This window comes from Microtus oregoni, unplaced genomic scaffold, assembly GCF_018167655.1.
Source record: "Microtus oregoni isolate MIOR12 unplaced genomic scaffold, Mior012 000003F_ref0000135, whole genome shotgun sequence".
NCBI lineage: Eukaryota > Metazoa > Chordata > Mammalia > Rodentia > Cricetidae > Microtus > Microtus oregoni.
In genome coordinates this window covers 40,701,438-40,719,676 of record NW_024543062.1, presented here as the reverse complement: position 1 = coordinate 40,719,676, position 18,239 = coordinate 40,701,438, and the positions used below count along the sequence as shown (strand labels likewise).

Sequence of the window (18,239 nt, the reverse complement as noted above, 5' to 3'; positions counted from 1 at the left end):
CTTCATCCTCTTTCCCTTCCTTTTTAGGGTATTTTCTTTACACAGTTCTTTACATGTCTTATTTAAATGCAAATATTGGTGTCAGCAAAGTTGAATCTACTTCCATTATGATAGCATGTCTGGGCAAGAGCTGGATTTTCTGTTAAAGCTCTTATTTTTCCTTCCTTTTTTATGTTCTTAGAATGTGTGGAATGATGCTCAGTCCTACCGGAAAAATATTGAGAAGTGGAAGCTTTTTGTTGTTTGGTTCTCTTTGATTTATAGCAGTTTTAAAGCCAATGGATAGAAAGAAGCAATAACATTTAAATTACTTTAGTTCTGTGTTCATTGAATCATTAAGGCCATTGGGGGATAGTACACATTTTCTGGAATTCCTTAATGAGTATTGTAAAGTGAATTAACCTGCTAGTATTTTCTAGTATTAAGAGTCTGTAGCAGTTTGAGAGCTCTAAATAACCCTAATCACACTGAATAGCCATCAGGAAGAAGTAAGAGTTACTGGGCAAATAACTTGTTGCATAAAGTAACCCTTTCCCAATCTAGTACGTGGCTGGTTGTCATTTTCATTAGTTTAGAGCAACCAGACTTAAGCTTGTTTCAGAGCTCCTGGGCAGGGCTGTCATTGCGGCATTAGTGTCTTGGTCAGAGACAAAATTACCAGATGGGGTTTAGGGCTCAGGTCTTTAGTCTGATACAGGGTCATTTCTGTCTGTTTGCTGGATCTTGAAATGGTCCTAGACAAGTGATTAAATTCATTCTTTCTATCACAGAAGTAGTCAAAAAGGATTTAAGGATTTGAGTCCAGTAAGAACACACTTTATAGCTCATCAGTGCTTAAGCTCAGAGAGAGCGGTTAGAGTGAGAGCATTGAGCACTGTCACTCATCCCAGGGCCATACTGATTTCTCTGTTAACTACATCGTTCTCAGATAGTCTTAGTTTTTTTGTTCTGCTTTGACATGAAGCCTTATAGTCTCATAACATTTGGAAATAGTTTTGACAGCCTAATGTGCCATTTTTACTCTTTTGAAAAAACTTTTCAGTTAAACTAATTTATACAAAGTTTTAGAGACTTTTTTTTAGATCCTTTTAGAGAAATACAAGCTATTAAATTTTCACTATGCTCAGTAAACAGAACTAAGTGAAACCAGTATGTAAGGTTATACTAGTCACTGTTCTTAACTTGGTGGCTCAGAATCCCTTTAGTTTTTCATACTTTCTTTGAGCCGGGAGCTCAAGTGTGAGCTTGCTGAGTGTTCTGACTTAGGCTCTGTTGTAAAGCTGGCAGTCGTATGGGACTACACAGACTGTAGCCCCGGGGACTCCAGTTCTTTGGGCTCCATAATAGTTTCAGCATCTATTTGTGTTAGGATTTCTTTCATGGCAGTTGTTTAGAGTCTCAGTTCCTCGCTGACTGATAGCAAGAAGTTCTACCTCCTCTCTTTGGCCGTTCATGAGTTTGTGTGAGTGTCCTCATGAAAACGCAGCCAGCTTAAAGAATTTTGTCTGTAAAGTCTTAGAGAAACTAAGTAGTATGGCTTACTAAAAAAAAGCCCCGTGCCTTTTATGACCCATTTTTGGAGGTTACAAGCTGCTGCTGTTGCTTCTGCCATTCTTTTTATTAAGAAGCAAGCCACATGGAAGGAGAATGGAAGGAGGTTCTATTATTTGGAGGGGAAATATACAAATATATATATATATATATATATAGAGAGAGAGAGAGAGAGAGAGAGAGAGAGACGTGCTTGTGTGTCTGTGTGATCTATGTGACATGTATCCATGTGAGTCTATGTGACATGTATAGGTGTCCATGAAGGCCTGCAGACAAGGGTATCTGATCCCCTGGGTCTTTGAGCTGTCCGACATGGGTTCTAGTCATGGAACTCAACTGAGCCATTTCTCCAGCCCTTGCCTCAGTAGGCAAAGGCATTTGCTGTCAAGTCTGATGACCTGAGTTTGAGCCTCAGAACTGATTTCTGCAAGTCTCATAAGTATACACAGAATAAAACAAAACGAGGCTCTACAAAGTACTTAGCAGATATTTCACTGGCCTCAAATTTATACTTCTGTTGTTTGAGGAAGTAACCTGCATCTATAGGACTTGGATGTTAGAGAGGAAAGGGGAGCTCGGAGAGGTAAATTCTAGAAATCTGCAAATGGCCATCACTGAGTTAGAAGATGCATGTGACGAGAGTATGCAAAGCTGTGCAGACACTAACTGGAATGACAGAGGTAAAGCTTGACACTCATGCAGCCCCTTAGCCAGAGTGGGAAAGGATTCATCAGGCTACTGTTTACTAGTGTTCTTATTGACTAGAGACTGTTGTCTTGCAAGCGAACTTCCAAGAAGACAAACAGCTTCCAGATAACTGCCCTAGAAAAGGTCTTCATTATTTGTAGAAACACAAATTAGCATTCACCAGGGAGAATTCACAGTGAATGGTATTCAAACAAAAATGATCAGCAATGTGAAAAAAAAGGGCCCATTTACAAAACAGTGAACTAAACTGACACAGCGGCAGTATGAGTGACAGGGTTAACTGCCAGGAAATATAAGCAGCCCTACACTTGCTTTTTATGTGTTCTTGAAGGTGAAGCATTAGCATGCCAGGAGATACTTTTGTGGGCTCAAGCACCTAAATTGGGCTATTATATATACTATATATCCTAAATTCTGTATATACTATTTTAGATATACCTGATATATTCTAGATATACTAGAACTGTTTATTTTAACAGATTTAAACACTGCAGAACAAAAGATTAGTAAACCTGAAGATACAGTGGTTGGCACAACCAATATAGAGAGCAGATAGAACTGATTGTCAGTGAGTTATAATTTCAAGAGATGTAATTTGTACCTGTACAGATGGTGCCCCTAAAGAGAACTGTGATATCAGAGAAAGTATTTGAAGCAGTAATAGCTGGCAAAATTCTTAATTTTGACCATAAATATCAAATGTTCTAAGTCTTGAGTATACGAAATGTGAAATAACATATCGAATATCAGGCTGCAGAGAGCTGGGGGAATGTTCAGCTGTTACAGTTCTTGCCTTGAAAGCACAAGGCCCTGAGCTAACTCCTGGCATGCACATAAAAATGGCTGTTGTGTTGACATGTACCTATAATACCAGCTTGGGAGGGGAGGTGGGAGAGACCCCATCTCTAAGGCGGTGGACATAGTCTCGCCTTCAGGATTGTCTTCTAGCCTCTATGTGCATGCCCTCCCTACACCATGCGTTAAAGAGAGAAAACAAATTGCTTCAAACTACTGATAAGAGAAAATCTTCAGGAGGCAGCAAGGCAGTAGGTGACATGGTCTGTACTGAGGAATGGTGGCATACTTTAGAAACAGAAGGTACTGGAAGGGCATCTTCAGAATTCTGAAGAGAATGCTGTTAACCTAGAAGTCTACATGCAGTGAAATATCATTAAAATCAAAAAGTTTTCATGTACCTAAAAGCAGACAGATTTTGTACTAGCAGATCTGCACCACACGAAATGGCTCAGACTCCGAGACAGAATGAGATCATCTCACACGGACCGGGTCTATGTAAAGGAATGAAGAGCCCTGGAAGTGGTAGATATAACTTAAATTCTCTCAAAGTAATTTACTGTTCATAGCAAAATTTAAAAATGTTCAGAATGTAATTTGAAGAAATTTGATAGATTCTTGCTCTTAACGTCACCATTTTTTGTTTTCTTGAGGTTGATCACATGAATCCAATTGCAGTGTCTGTCAGAGCTGATGTTTATGCGCATCTATTTTAAGGTGTTTAGTGTGTGTGTGTGTGTGTGCGTGCATCCCATGCACATGCAAGTGTCCAATGAGGCCTGGAGATGGTGCCAGATCCCCTGGAACTGGAATTGTTGGCAGTTGTGAGCCGTTTGCAGGGAACTGAACCCATGTCTTCTGAAAGACCATCAAATACTTTTAAAGCACTGCATCTTCTTTCTAGCCCTCTCCTAGAGTTCATAGCTTTCTTTTATGCATTTTTCAAGTTGCTTTATGTGGTATAGAAACATTAAGTAGCTGGTTTGTAGTGAGCAGAAAATTGAAATTCATGTATATGAGGAATGCATTTGTTGGAGGAAATATCTTACTTTGGAGAAGGAGTTGCAGGTGTAGTAAACCTCTTAAATTTATTAGCATAAAACAAAATTTCTGGTGGTGATGCTGAAAGCAGCATTTGGTCTTTGACTACCAGGATTCCAAACTGTAGGTCTGTTATAGGCAACAGAAACCCAAGTGATTCTGAAATATTGCTTTAAGCTATGTAATAAAGGGAAGATTTTCTTAAGAAAATATACTTCTAGAATTTTGCATAGGTTTGACTTATGGAAAACATTTTATACACCACTATCAGTCCAGCAACTGTACTATGAGAAATAAAAGTAAGTTTAAAACTGTCTTTGTGATGTGGAAGAGGAGTGTTCAGGAAGTCATTAAGAAGTAGATCTTTTAACATCATGGTAATGTCCTATAAGGACCTTGGGGGTTATTATAGAACACCATTAAAAAAACATTACATTTATCTTATGCGTGCGTGTGTGTGTGTGTGTGCAGCAGAGCTCAGAAGACAGACAGCTTGTGAGAGTTTTCTGTCTTTGTATAATGTTGGTCTCAGGGATTGGATTCAGGACTTCAGGTTTAGTGGCAAGTGCCTTTACCTGGCGAACCACCTTGTTAGCTCTGATCGTCAGTTCTGCCATATGCCAAGTAAGTAGGTAGAAGAGAAACTCTATACATGTGATTTAAAATTTTTTGTTGTCCTCTGTTTCAGCTTGAAAAGTTTGCTTTCAGAGCATGTCCTGAGTTGAGAGCATGTCTTGGTCTTGCAGGGGACTTGTGTAGCATTTCTCAAGCCCAGTCTGTACCCATTGGCTCCGCTGTAAACTGGTAGGCATCGCCTTCTTTTGTGTTATCAGTATTTATTAGCACGTTGGCAATTGGAAGACTAGTGATAGTTAAATGATTCTGATGTCAGAGAATAAGGGAGTCTGACACAAAGGAGGGTGTGCTTGTGTGACCGCCCAGGCATGTATTACCTCATTGACCTCCATGTTCCCCAGAGTGCAGCTGGTGGAACACCCAGGAGGAGAAGCGGCCAGAGGGCGAAATGCACACGGACCAACACTGGGTGTGGGATCTTCAGGAGTTTTCAAGAACAAACCTCTCTTGCCCTGTGCTCCAAAACTCTTTGGAATTTTCCTACTAGAGAATAAAGAGAATAAAAAATCCAGTCTTTGTTGCTTTGTTCATTCTCTTAAGGGTTCTTTCTGGCCTAACTCAGCCTGGTGATTTGCTGTGGAGCTTGTTTAGGAGATATTTGGATTTGGAGAATTGAAAGACTCTCATTTATCTTCCCTGGTTTTTGTTTTATGTCTCCCCTTCATCTCTATTTTAGTTATTTGCACATATGTATGCATGTGATAGTTGTTAAGTTTCCTTGAAGCTTCTCTGATGTGAGGAAATAAAATATCTACTGCTTTGTATTCACACATTACGGAAGTGGAGTGTGTTTAGATCATACATGTGTGGAGGTGTGGCTGTGTTTAGATCACATACATGTGCGGAAGTGTGGTCATGTTTGATCACACACACGTGCGGAGGAGCGAATATGTTTGCTCACACACGTGCGGAGGAGTGAGTTTGTTTGATCACACACATTTGCGGAGGTGTGGGTGTGTTTAGATCACACGTGTGGAGGAGTGAGTGTATTTGATCACACACATTTGCAGAGGAGTGAGTGTGTTTGATCACACACATGTGTGGAGGTGTGGGCATGTTTAGATCACACACATGTGCAGAGGTATGGGTGTGTTTAGATCACACACATGCGAGGTGTGGGTGTGTTTAGATCACACGTGTGGAGGAGTGAGTATATTTGATCACACGCATTTGCAGAGGAGTGAGTGTGTTTGATCACACATGTGCAGAAGTGTGGGTGTGTTTGATCACACACATGTGCAGAGGTATGGGTGTGTTTAGATCACACCCATGTGCGAAGGAGTGAGTGTGTTTCATCACACACATTTGCGGAGGTGTGGGTGTGTTTGATCAGATCCTTTGTTGGAGAATGTTACTTTATTTTATAGTGAAGAAAACTGGGTTTTGGAATTCAGTTGCGGTGTATTGATTTAGGCCATTTTCCTTTTTTCTTGGAATCGTATCTGTTCCCTACTGTCTCTTCTATTGAAAAGAATCTGTCACATTCAGAAGGCCTAAATTGAACTCTTGTGGTAGCTGATATTAGTTGTCAGCTTGACATACTTTGAGAGGGGAACCAAAATTGCGTGTTTTCTCCATCAGCTTGGTCTGGAGCATGTCTGTGAGGCATTTTCTTGGCTACCGACTGATACAGGAGAGGCCTGCTCACTGTGGGCTGGTGGTCCTGGGCTGTATAAGAAAGCATGCTCAACACAATAGCCAGAGCGCAAGCCCCTAAGTAGCATTCCTCTATGACTCTATCAGCTCCTTCCAAGTGCCTTCCTTGAGCCCATGCCCTGGCTTTCCTCAGCAATGGAAACGACCTGTAAGCTGAGATAAACTCTTTCCCCTCAAGTTACTTTTGGCCATTGGGTTTATGACAGCAAGAGAAAGCAGACTAAGATGGAGGCTGCCCATTCGTTTCCTGACTGCCCAGACTCAAATAGTCACAGAGAAGCTATATTAGTACAACAGGGGCCCATAGCTCGGGTGTATGTCTAGCTAGCTCTTATATCTTAAATTAACCCATTTCTAGTTTGTATTTTACCATGAAACTCATGGTTTGTTACCTCTTGCTTCTTGGACAGCTTCATGGCATCTGACTCTTTCAGCAGCTACATGGTGTCTCCTTGACTCTACCTACTCTCTCTATATATCTCTGTTCAGAAATCCTGCCTGGCTTTACTCTGCTAAGCCATTGGTTGAAACAGCTTAATTTATCAACCAATAAAAGCAACACATAGACAGAAGGATATCCCACATCATCTCCTTTTTTTCTGACTAATTAAAAGGAAGACTTGACTTTAGCATAGTAAAATTATGTATAACAAAGTAGGTATTAAAAAAGAATCATAGTTATAATATTTAGTTTATTTGTATTAGGCAAAAATTAAAGAAAATATTCTATCATCTACCTTTGTGAGCCTAAAGTTTTGTATCTAATTTGTCTTTTATCATAACTAAGGAAAACTATAACTATATCTGTGTAGTCTTCAACTCCATCAAAGACTCCAGAAGGATATAATATTACCTAAGTTAACAGTCAGGGAGCATTTTCTTAAGGGAGCCCGCACTTCTGCTTGCCACAGCAAACAGAGTCTATCTGGGAAAACAATGCAGCTACCAATAAGCTGCACCTGGCTCCTGGTTTTCTGGGTAGAAACAAACATAGTAACTACCTTCAGAACAGTCAGTGCTGCTCTCTGCCCCTGCCCCTTTCTCCAGAAAGCACAAACATTGCTGTACTAGACCTTCATCTTGTGGTATGTTCCTATTGGAACAGTAATTTTTATTTCTTCTTTTTAGTAAGCATACATTGAATAAGTGTGGGGAGAAAACAGGCAGTTAATCCCAGTAAGACTGATTATTTTTATTCAGTATGGAATGCTGAATGTTATTTTCTCTCTTAGCCTGTAATCTTTTCTTCTTAATTTTCTAATGACTAGCACACAATCTCGAATCCACCTCTCGTTAAATATATAATAAATTGTAATGAGATAGGTAATAAGAAACGACCTAAAACAGTCTTTCCTTTTATTTTTTTTTTAAAAATAGTTATGCTTTACTTGTTACTAAAATAAATGAGGAATAATTGTGGTTGTTCTTATTACCATAATTCCACAATGACTTTTTGGCTGTATGTTCTTTTAGTTATATTTTCGTTTTTTTCCCTATAACTATTGTTTCCTAATTAATTGATCTAGTATATAGCTGAGGGAATAAAAGCGTATTTCTAGAGACTAACATGTAACATGTTTGCTTGTGTTCATTTTAGGAAAACCGCACAGCACTGGGAGTTCTGAGCGGATTCAGCTCTCAGGAATGTACAATGTCCGAAAAGGCAAAATGCAGTTGCCAGTGAACCGATGGACAAGACGCCAGGTTATCCTGTGTGGGACGTGCTTGATAGTATCATCTGTGAAGGACAGCTTGAGTGGAAAGATGCATGTTCTGCCACTAATTGGTGGGAAAGTAAGTGTAAAACAAGAATGCTGAAAAGTATTTCAGCACTTGTAAGGACGTTTCAGCCATTTCTCTAATAAAAGGGAGATGTATTTGGTTTGTCTGAACTCCTACTTCCTGATATTGGTTACTAGAACTGTGAAAATAACAATACCATTGGATCATGAGGGAAAGTGGATCAACAGAAGGTCATTGTTCTATTTTAGAGTGCAGATGATAAACTCATTATAAGTAGACATCTTTTGTTTTGTTGAGCACATAACTCATAGTACAGAACATCATTCCTAAGTCTGACTATAGAAATATTCAAGTGTGCTTATGAAGGTTTAACATGTCCTACTGTTGAAGTCTGACCAGACTTCTATTACGTCTGCTTACTTGTGTTCAGGGACTTAGTGGGATTAATTACTATGACTGACCATTCTGAGCTGGAAATGTTGCTTACACACTTGACAGATGTGTCTCACATTACCAGTTGCTTTTCTTTGGGCACATTAACTATTTTTTAGCCATCACTTAAAAAATAAAACCATTTTTCTCAGGGAAGTAGTAAATTCTTTGATGATTTATTTATAAACAAGTATGAAATTCTCTGTTGGGGATAGCATCACTATGATCACATCAGTGTTTGCTGTTTTTAAAATGATTTCATTTGTTAAAGGTTCTTGTTTAGATGAGAAATAGTTTGTTGGAATTGGGCACATATGAAACAAGTATTACCTTCATTCATTCATTCATCCATCCATCCATCCACCCACCCATCCATCCATCCCCCCCCCCTCTCTTTCTCTCTCTCTCTCTTGATGGGGAAGGATGTAGATCTAGATGGAGAATGCAGTTAGAGGGAAAATAAGAAGCCATTTTTGTGAAAATACAAACTTAAAAATATTGACACAGGTCTGATACGTTCTAGAAGTTGGAATTGAAGGTAAAGGCTGGCTCTGCATAGTGATGGTGGCTTTGAAGTTCAGCAGCTCTGTGGTTTAGTCTGTCCTTGGGAATGCTCTGTGCTAGTTGCACTGCCCTCTCCTGGCATACCCTATCCCCAGCAAGGCTGATACTCAAGCCTTTTGACCATAGAAGGTAGATTTAAATCTATTCATTCTTCCATTTTGAAACCACTGCGGGTTAACCTTTCAGCTTTAAGAGTTGAGTGAAACTATGTATGTAGTTAAGGATGACCTTGACTCCTGATCACCTGCCTGGGATTACAGATGTTTGCCACCACAGCTAGTTTGTTTCTGAAGCCAGATTGACACATGGTAGGCAAGTTTTCTACCAAGCACACACATCCATGGCCCACTGAGTGCAGTTTATTGTTTCACATTTTGCCTTTTTATGGATTAATGAAAAGTTTACCATTAATGTTGTCATCATAGATGATTCTTTTAAAATACAGACATAGTTAATGTTTGGTTTATATGTAAAGTCTGTCTCGTTTGCCATGCTGGGTGTTTGCATAGGCAAATGTGATATAACAATATATTGCTTAGCTTTTGTGAGGGAAGGTACTGTGTTTGATACTAAGAAATGGGAAGTCAACCATCTGTGCCTTTGAACAGCTTATGATTCCATATCAGGAGAGGAAGGGTGGATACATCTTCATTTGCATTATAGCTGTAAGCAGGGCACAGAAAGCAAGAGCACTGTGGGAGGTTAGTAAAAGGGCAACGCTTTGTAGGGGGAAGAAAGCATTTTGTAATGAAAGACGTAACAATAATAGAAATTGAAGTGTGAAAAATCTTTTGACATTTAAAGTGGGAACAAGATTATTCTACTCAGAGAGAGGCAGAAGAGCAGGTGGAATGTTCAGGTAAGGTCAGAAAATCCGTCTATAATTAGCATTGCTGTTCAGAGGCCAGTTCTGTTTCCCAGGCCTGTTATTGGATAGACTTCTCCTGTTGAGTGAATTGAAAGTTAATAGCTTCCGCTTTTTACAAGCAGATCTTGTCAAACCAGCTTTGCACTGTCTTTAAAAATAATGGTGCTTGTTGAAAACCAAGTCTTTTAAAACCTGTTGACCCAGTTAGGAGAAAATCATTCACTTTTTGTAATTTGAGCTTTCATTAGTGTTCGTCGATTTCTTTTTGTCATCCTGTTTTAGTTGGTAAAGGAAAACTGAGATTAAATGCAAGAGCCTTTTTTCTTTCTTTGTAATTTATATGTGGAAGAGCTGGAAGTGAAGCGTGGGGTAATGGTCACAGTCCAGTGGCAGTTGCTATTGTATCAGTTTTCCACACCAACAGGCATGATCACTTTACAGTTTTCAAATAACAAGTGCCTTCATTGGTTTTTTTAATTTTATTGATTTTTATTGAGCTCTACATTTTTCTCTGCTCCCCTCCCTTTCTCTCCCCTCCCCTTCAACCCTCTCCCAAGGTCTCCATGCTCTCAATTTACTCAGAAGATCTTGTCTTTTTCTACTTCCCATGTAGATTAGATCTATGTATATCTCTCTTAGTGTCCTCATTGTTGTCTAGGTTCTCTGGGATTGTGATTTGTAGGCTGGTTTTCTTTGCTTTATGTCTAAAAGCCATTTATGAGTTTATATATGATAATTGTCTTTCTGGGTCTGTTTACCTCATTCGAAACGATGTTTTCTAGCTTCATCCATTTGCCTGCAAAATTCAAGATTTTTTTCTGCTATATAGTACTCCATTGTGTAAATGTACCACATTTTCCTCATTTATTCTTCAGTTGAGGGCATTTAGGTTGTTTCTAGGTTCTGGCTATGACAGACAATGCTGCTATGAACATAGCTAAGCATGAGTCCTTGTGGCATGATTGAGCATCCTTTGGATATATACCCAAAAGTGGTATTACTGGATCTTGAGGAAGGTTGTTTCCTAATTTTCTGAGAAATCGCCACATTAACATCAAAGGGGTTGTACCAGCTTGCACTTCCACCAGCAATGCAGGAGTGTTCCCTTTACTCCACAACCTCTCCAGCATAAGTTGTCATCAGTGTTTTTGAATCTTGGCCATTCTTACAGGTGTAAAATGGAATCTCAGAGTTGTTTTGATTTCCATTTCTCTGATGACCAAGGATGTTGAATATTTCCTTAAGTGTCTTTCAGCCATTTTAGATTCTTCTGTTGAGAGTTCTCAGTTTTAGTCTGTATTCCATTTTTTATTGGATTATTTGTCCTTTTGATGACCAAATTCTTGAGTTCTTTGTATATTTTGGAGATCAGCCCTCTGTCTGATGTGAGATTGGTGAAGATCTTTTCCCATTCTGTAGGCTGTCGTTTTGTCTTGTTGACTATGTCCTTTGCTTTACAGTTTCAGGAGGTTCCATTTATTAATTGTTTCTCTCAGTGTATGTGCTGCTGGGGTTATATTTAGGAAGTGGTTCCCTGTGCCAATGCATTCAAGTGTACTTCCCACTTTCTCTTCTATGAGGTTCAGTGTGGCTGGCTTTATGTTGAGGTCTTTGATCCATTTGGACTTGAGTTTTGTGCATGGTGATAGATATGGTTCTGTCTTCTTTCTTCTACATGTTGATATCCAGTTATGCAAACACCATTTGTTAAATATGCTTTCTTCTTTCATTTGATATTTTTTTTGCGTCTTTGTCAAAATTCAGGTGTTCGAAGGTGTGTGAATTAATATCTGGGTCTTCGATTTGGGTGGCTTCATTGTTAAAGAAAGCTGACTTTTACCAGTGAGTTGTCTCTGAGTAGCAGCACTTGTTGCCAAGCCTGATGATCTGAGTTCAGTCCCTGGGATCCAAATGGTGGAATGCCAGAACCAACTCTTTCCAAGTTATCCTCTGACGTATTTATGCATCTTGGCCATTGGGCATACAGACAGTCACACACACACACACACACAAACACACACAACTGTATCCTCTGACGTTCTTACGCATCTTGGCCATTATACATACAGACACACACACATACACACATCTGTATTCTCTGATGTCCTTATGCATCTTGGCCATTGTGCATACAGACACATAAACACACAATTGTAGTTTTTTTAAAGGTGTTAAAGCTGTCTTAAAGTGTTGTTGAAAAAGTATTTTAAATAAAGATAAATTTTTATTCATTGTGTTCTCATGCCAAATTTGCTCTCTAGAGTTAAACTCATTATTAACTAATGTATTTAAGTAAGGTTTTAATATTTTTACCTAATCAGCTAAAGATGAGCAATAAATGAGCTGTTTATTTTTTGTTCTGTACAGTTCAAGGAATTATCTAAGATAGCCATACCTTCACTAGTTGGGTAGATGGCAGAAGCTGACTGTGAAACATCAAGTCATACTAATACTAATACTACTAATAATAATAATCAGGCCACTGGAGGGTTTTGATTAAGTGGACATTCTTTAAGATTGAGGCTTTTCATTGTATAGATTTTGTAAGATGTCATGTTTACATAGATTTCATTTTAATGTTCTAATCTGTAAATATTCCATAGTTACTATAGTTTTTAAGGTAATTTTTTTTACTTATGAATGTTAAGGATTGTTCTACTTTATTAAAATTCCATATTTTTGTTGTTACAGTGTTGTTGACATAATCTTAGATTGATATTCCTTCTTGTAAATACATTTTTAAGGCAGAAATTCTTGTTTAAAACAGAATTTCTATGCCCAGGAACATTCGATATTATGTAGAAATGTTTTTGATGTTCAGAAGAGTGAACAGGTGGCTTGCCCTTGAGCCTGTACTGCCTTGGGTATGTCTCAGTTTTCGCAGTTCTCCACCGAGGAGCCCACACTTGGGCTCTAGAGTATATCTTGCTTTCTTCTAAGTATCCATTTTTTCATCAACATGTTTAAGCCTGTATTAAAACATTTTTTATTAAACTTCAACTCTACTTCATAAACCGGCTACTTTCAAAAATTCTTTTCAACATTGAAGCTGTGAATTCTAGTTTGGCCCAAATCTAAGGGAAATTCTCAGGTGATAATGGGGGGGGGCTGTGTCTCCTGCCTCTGCCCCCTAGAGCACTGACAGGACAATGAGTCATCGGTTGACAATAGTTTCTCTGACAAAGTGACAGAAACATAGGGGAGCACAAGAAACCCAAAAAGAAAACAGCAACAAAAAGTATTGATACACTAACTTTGAAGTTAGTGTTACCATGGTACTAGAATTACCAGATCTTGTTGCCTTAAAATAGTAACTTCTCATTCCTATAACATTTCCTGTATGAGTTGGTGGATTTTGGGTTAATTTCTCTTTCTGCACACTGTATAGGGACCTTGCATGATAATCTGCTCTTCTGTTGTTTAATATTGGTGACCTGTGGCAGAGGAAGGAGGAACTGGTTCTTGTCTATTGGAAGAGTTATCTTTCCATGTGTGTTTTGAGTGTTAATATGCATGAATGAAAGCAGGTGAGACTAGAACGTCCACTGTCCATTCAGTCACTGCTGCCTGCTTCTGTTCCTGAACCTCATGGCTAAACTGGAAGTCAGCAGCTCCAGCAGTCTTCTTCCTGCCCACGTTGGAGCTGTGGTTGTAGGTATTTGTAAGGAAGGCCTGGTGGCTGGTTTAATGCTTTCTTTCAAGCCCCACTCTTGTATATGTAGATCTGAAATAGTGATGAATCCCACTCTTGTCAGCAGCTTATAGCCAGAATTATTTATGTTGACTTTACTTTTGTAAGGGGTGTGGGAAGTGCTGAGAAGTAGGTGGAGTGTTTGGTGAATACCAGTATCCTTGCTGCAAAGGCATTAAGAAACCTAGCAAGGATTTCCAAAGTGAAACACCACACAGCAGGTCAGACAGGTCCTCAACAGTGAAGAGGTCAATCCAAATGAACTTCCAGAAATACACTGTTCTTGAGTGTGTACACTGGAGAACATTACTGGCCTCTAGAAGGTAAGCATAGTCACATCACAGGATGGTACCCAGTTTGCTTGCCAAGGTGTGATTTTCACTCACTCTGAAGTACATGTCTGATTGTCTTTTATATGTTTATCATGGCTTTGTTAACTTAGAGTGTGTATACAGTGTGGGTATCATGGTGCATGTGTGAAGGTCAGAGGACAGCCTGGAGCATTGGTTTTCCCCTTTTACGATGGAGGATTCAGATCAAATTCAGGTTGTTGGGCTGGGTACCAAGTGCCTTTACCTGTTGAGCCCCCACATCATTCTTTTAAATTTAAGATTTAATTTTCTTTTTAATTCTGTGCTTGTGTTGTGGGGGCGGTACATACACTTGAATAACGTTGCCTATGGAGGCCAGCAGAGGAAGTCAGATCACAGCCTCCTCACCACTGATCCATCCCTTCAGCTCCAGTTTCTACTTTTGTTATTATTGTCATTTAGTGGAGAGTTCATTCAGCTTTTGGTTTTAAGTTTTCTGTCTAATAAGTTCCATGCTAAGAAAATTAATTTCCTAATTTCCTAAATATTAAAAGATGTTTAATTTCACTTTGTGTTTGCTTGATTTCATTGCACAGATTTTGACATGTATTTGTTTAGTTCTAAACTTTTAGGTTATAATTTTTTTTTAAAACCTGAGATGTTTAGAAGTATGTATTTGAAAAGTGTGTCATGTATGGACTGGATTTTTAGCTGCAATGGAACACTTGTCCTGCACACCTAGGCTCTGGCAATCCTCAGCCCGGAAAGAGCGAGCTGTACGGGTGTGCTGTTCATCTTCTAAACATGCACAGATCGTAAGCTAATTTTCATTAATGATTTCTGATATGATTACATTTTGAACAGTGTCATCATAATGACAGTTTAAAGATCCTTTTGTATATTCTTTATGGCCCTTTTGGTCAAGAAAATTATAGGAGTTTGTATAGTATGTTTTGTGAATGGGAGTTTATTGTTTTAATTCTAGGAGGAAGAAGCCCAAAACTTTGTTGTGAAGTAAGAAAGGAAGGGCCTGTACTGCTTTTCAATAGGAAGAAGGGAATTTCATTTGGGTGGTGAATTCTAATGAAGATAAAAATTCTCCTGTCTTTATTTGTCAATCAGATTGTTGTTTGAGATGCAAGGATGTGGCTGTTAGGAAGAGGCACATAAGTGGGAAGAGATGCAGGTGTGGTTATCAGCTAATCTGAGCTTCTGCTGACTCCCTTCCCTTTGTTGTCTGCTCCCCACAGGTGGAAGAAGTGAAAAAGCACCAGCACTGCTTAGCATTCAGCTCTTCGGGGCCCCAAAGCCAGACGTACTACATCTGCTTTGATACTTTCACGGAGTACTTACGGTGGCTGCGGCAAATCTCCAAGGTGAGTAGTGCTTATGCAGGAGCCTGCACTCTTGCTTTGTGCCTTCCTCAGTTCCAGTTTTCTACACTTTGGTTTTCTCTCTCGGATACACTAGTGATTAGCAAGCTTTAGTATTTAGAAAGCTAAGTATGGGTGAAAACGAGCAACGCCCCCCCCCCCCCATAATTTTAGTTTAGCCCCTAAACATAGCATTTTTTAAATTAAGGTGTATTTCTTTCTTTTTCCTTCCTTCCTTCTTTCCTTCCTTTCCTCCCTCCCTTCTTTCTTTCAGAATTTCATTTGAGTATTTTAAATCATGTCTATTCCTCCTCCTCCTCCTCCTCCCTCAACTCCTTCTATTTCCCCCATTTATTCTCAAATTTATGACTTCTTTAATTATTATTGGTGTGGTGTGGTATAGTGCGTGTGTGTATGCACATTCGTGATACAACCTTCTGAATTCATTTAGTGTTGCTCGTTTGAGTATATGTCTAATGCTGACCACTTAGGATTGGATAACTATCCTTGGAGAAAATTGATTTTCTTCTCTTATCAGCCATTGATTGGCTGTAGCTCTTCATCTAGGGGCAGAACTGCCGTTGGCCATGGCAAAGGAGCAGGTGTCAGCACTCCATCAGGAGACTCTTTGGTGGGCCCATTTTGTTTAAGCAGGGCCACAGAACTGCAGACCCTGGAATGTCTTTTGCTTCTCCTGTGCCTTTCCATGTTTGCTGCAGTTCTCTTTCTCTGGTATCTAGCATGGTGTGAGTGGTTATAGGGAGACCTCCCCTGACTGGAATATAGTGTATTTAGCTCTTGGAAACATCCCATTCTACTGGGCAATTTTACCTGTGGATTGTCAAGAAGATGACTTCTCCCTAAGCTGTACTGTCTAATTTGATAATAATAATAAGAGCTTATACAGAGTTTTGGTGAATAAAAATAAATACAAGGATGTGTTTCAAAACTAGGGTCTGTGAGTCTCACTAAGGAGCCACATGGATTGTAGCTCAAGTTAATGACTAGCAATTGAATCCCAATAATTCTTTTAACCTTAATGTTGGGAGATGTTCACAAGTTTTGGGGTGCATCATAGCTGAAACAAAGCTGTGAAAATTAACAAAGTTAGACTAAGATGTTATTGTTAAATAGTTCTGTGGTGAAAAACCCAAGAAGACACTCTAAAGTTTTAGAAAGGCACAAAATGTGGACCTCATTAAGGTCAGGGAACAAGAACAAAGCAACCCAATTGTCATTGGCTGATGGACCTTTCTTGCTAGGATTGGTAGATATCCAAAGGAAATGATTAATTCCTCATACCCATTTTCCCCTTAATCTCCTGATATAAAAAACTGCTGATGTGTGGGTATATACCCTAAAGATTTATGGTAGAGCTGACTGATTCTTTTTCATATATAATAGTTTAGGTTTGTGATTCCTCTAAGACTCCTTATAAGATTACCTCTCAAGATAAGTAATAAAATAATTGGCCCTTTCTTTGTAACTTTAGATTGCAGTCTGCCAGTAAAAGACCTTGTTGCAAGGAGGGACTGCTTGTTCATCCAGGCCACCCTGCTAGCTCAGCTCCGAAATAACCACACAGAAACTTTATTAATTAAATCACTGCTTGGCCCATTAGCTCTAGTTTCTTATTGGCTAATTCTTGCATCTTAATTTAAGCCATTCCTATTAATCTGTGTATTGCCACGTGGCAGTGGCTTACTGGGTAAAATTCCCAACATCTGTCTCTGGCGGATCCATGACATCTCTCTGACTCTGCCCTTCTTTCTCCCAGCATTCGGTTCTGTTTTCCCTGCCTACCTAAGTTCTGCCTTATCAACAGGCCCAAAGCAGTTTCTTTATTAACCAATGAAAGCAACACAAAGACGAAGGACCTTCTACACCAAGACCTGACAGGAATATCTTGCTTGTCCACATGATTAATCTATCATAAGTTGCTTGGGTATGAATGTATGTGGGTTCTTGGGATAATCACCTGTAGAACATAGAATGCTTCATCATGAAAGGGATATGGAAAACATGCTGTTTTTTTACTGTTTGTTTTGTATTCATTGTAATCATTCACTTGAAAAACAGAGTGTAGCTACATTGTAATTCCTATATTGCCTGAAAAACTTTTCTGGAGTATATAAGCTGTAGAAAAAAGTTTACAGTAGAAAGAACAGAAAAAGAATATAGAAGGAACGTGAGAGGAGAGAAGAATAAAGAAGGAAGCCATCAAGAGAGAGTTTATTCTTTTTATAAACCCCCCGCAGGTAGAAAAGTCTAGTTTACACTGTAATCTCTGAAATCCCTCCCAACAGCAGTACAGAACTTTGTGACTGAGCCATCAAGCTAGCCCCACAGGTACCATAGTTGCAATCATTTCTTGGGTCTACTAGACAATAGCTAATTGTCTAATTAGCTTAAAGTTCACTCATTAGGAGGTAATTCCTGCCTGGTACTGTGAACCTAGACCTAGCTAAGCTATCTGTTACTAAAGAGGTCATTGATTCTAAAGAGAACATATTAGTGCCATTTTCATGAAGCAGTATAATTTGTAACTGTATTTTAAATACTTACCTTTCTAACGACAAATAAGTGTACCACTCACCCCTCATGAAATCAGTTGCTTTTTGCAGTAGATGTAGGTCATTACAGACATCTGTAACTGGTCACAATACAGAAAATAAGTGACTGTGGGATGCACAGACTAAACTAATGCATCTGTAGTACAACTCCTCCACCTAAGGCTCAGAGAAAATTGCTGTAGTGCAGGCAGAGTGATTGTAAGAACCAGGACCAGGACATCTTCTGTGAGATAGTGACTTCTACATATGACACGAAAACTACACCCATAAAATCGCAAAAATATGGTCACTTAAATA

General features: G+C 39.1%; 1 protein-coding gene across 1 annotated transcript in view; it reads left to right on the top strand.

The window, feature by feature from the left end:
• The window catches only part of Phlpp1 (PH domain and leucine rich repeat protein phosphatase 1), a 222,752-nt gene that overhangs the window by 80,638 nt on the left and 123,875 nt on the right, over window positions 1-18,239 (top strand). Inside the window, exons 2-3 of the mRNA XM_041648172.1 lie at window positions 7,985-8,181; window positions 15,247-15,372. Coding sequence (XP_041504106.1) covers window positions 7,985-8,181; window positions 15,247-15,372 — 323 coding nt within the window. The remainder of the gene's footprint in view (window positions 1-7,984; window positions 8,182-15,246; window positions 15,373-18,239) is intronic.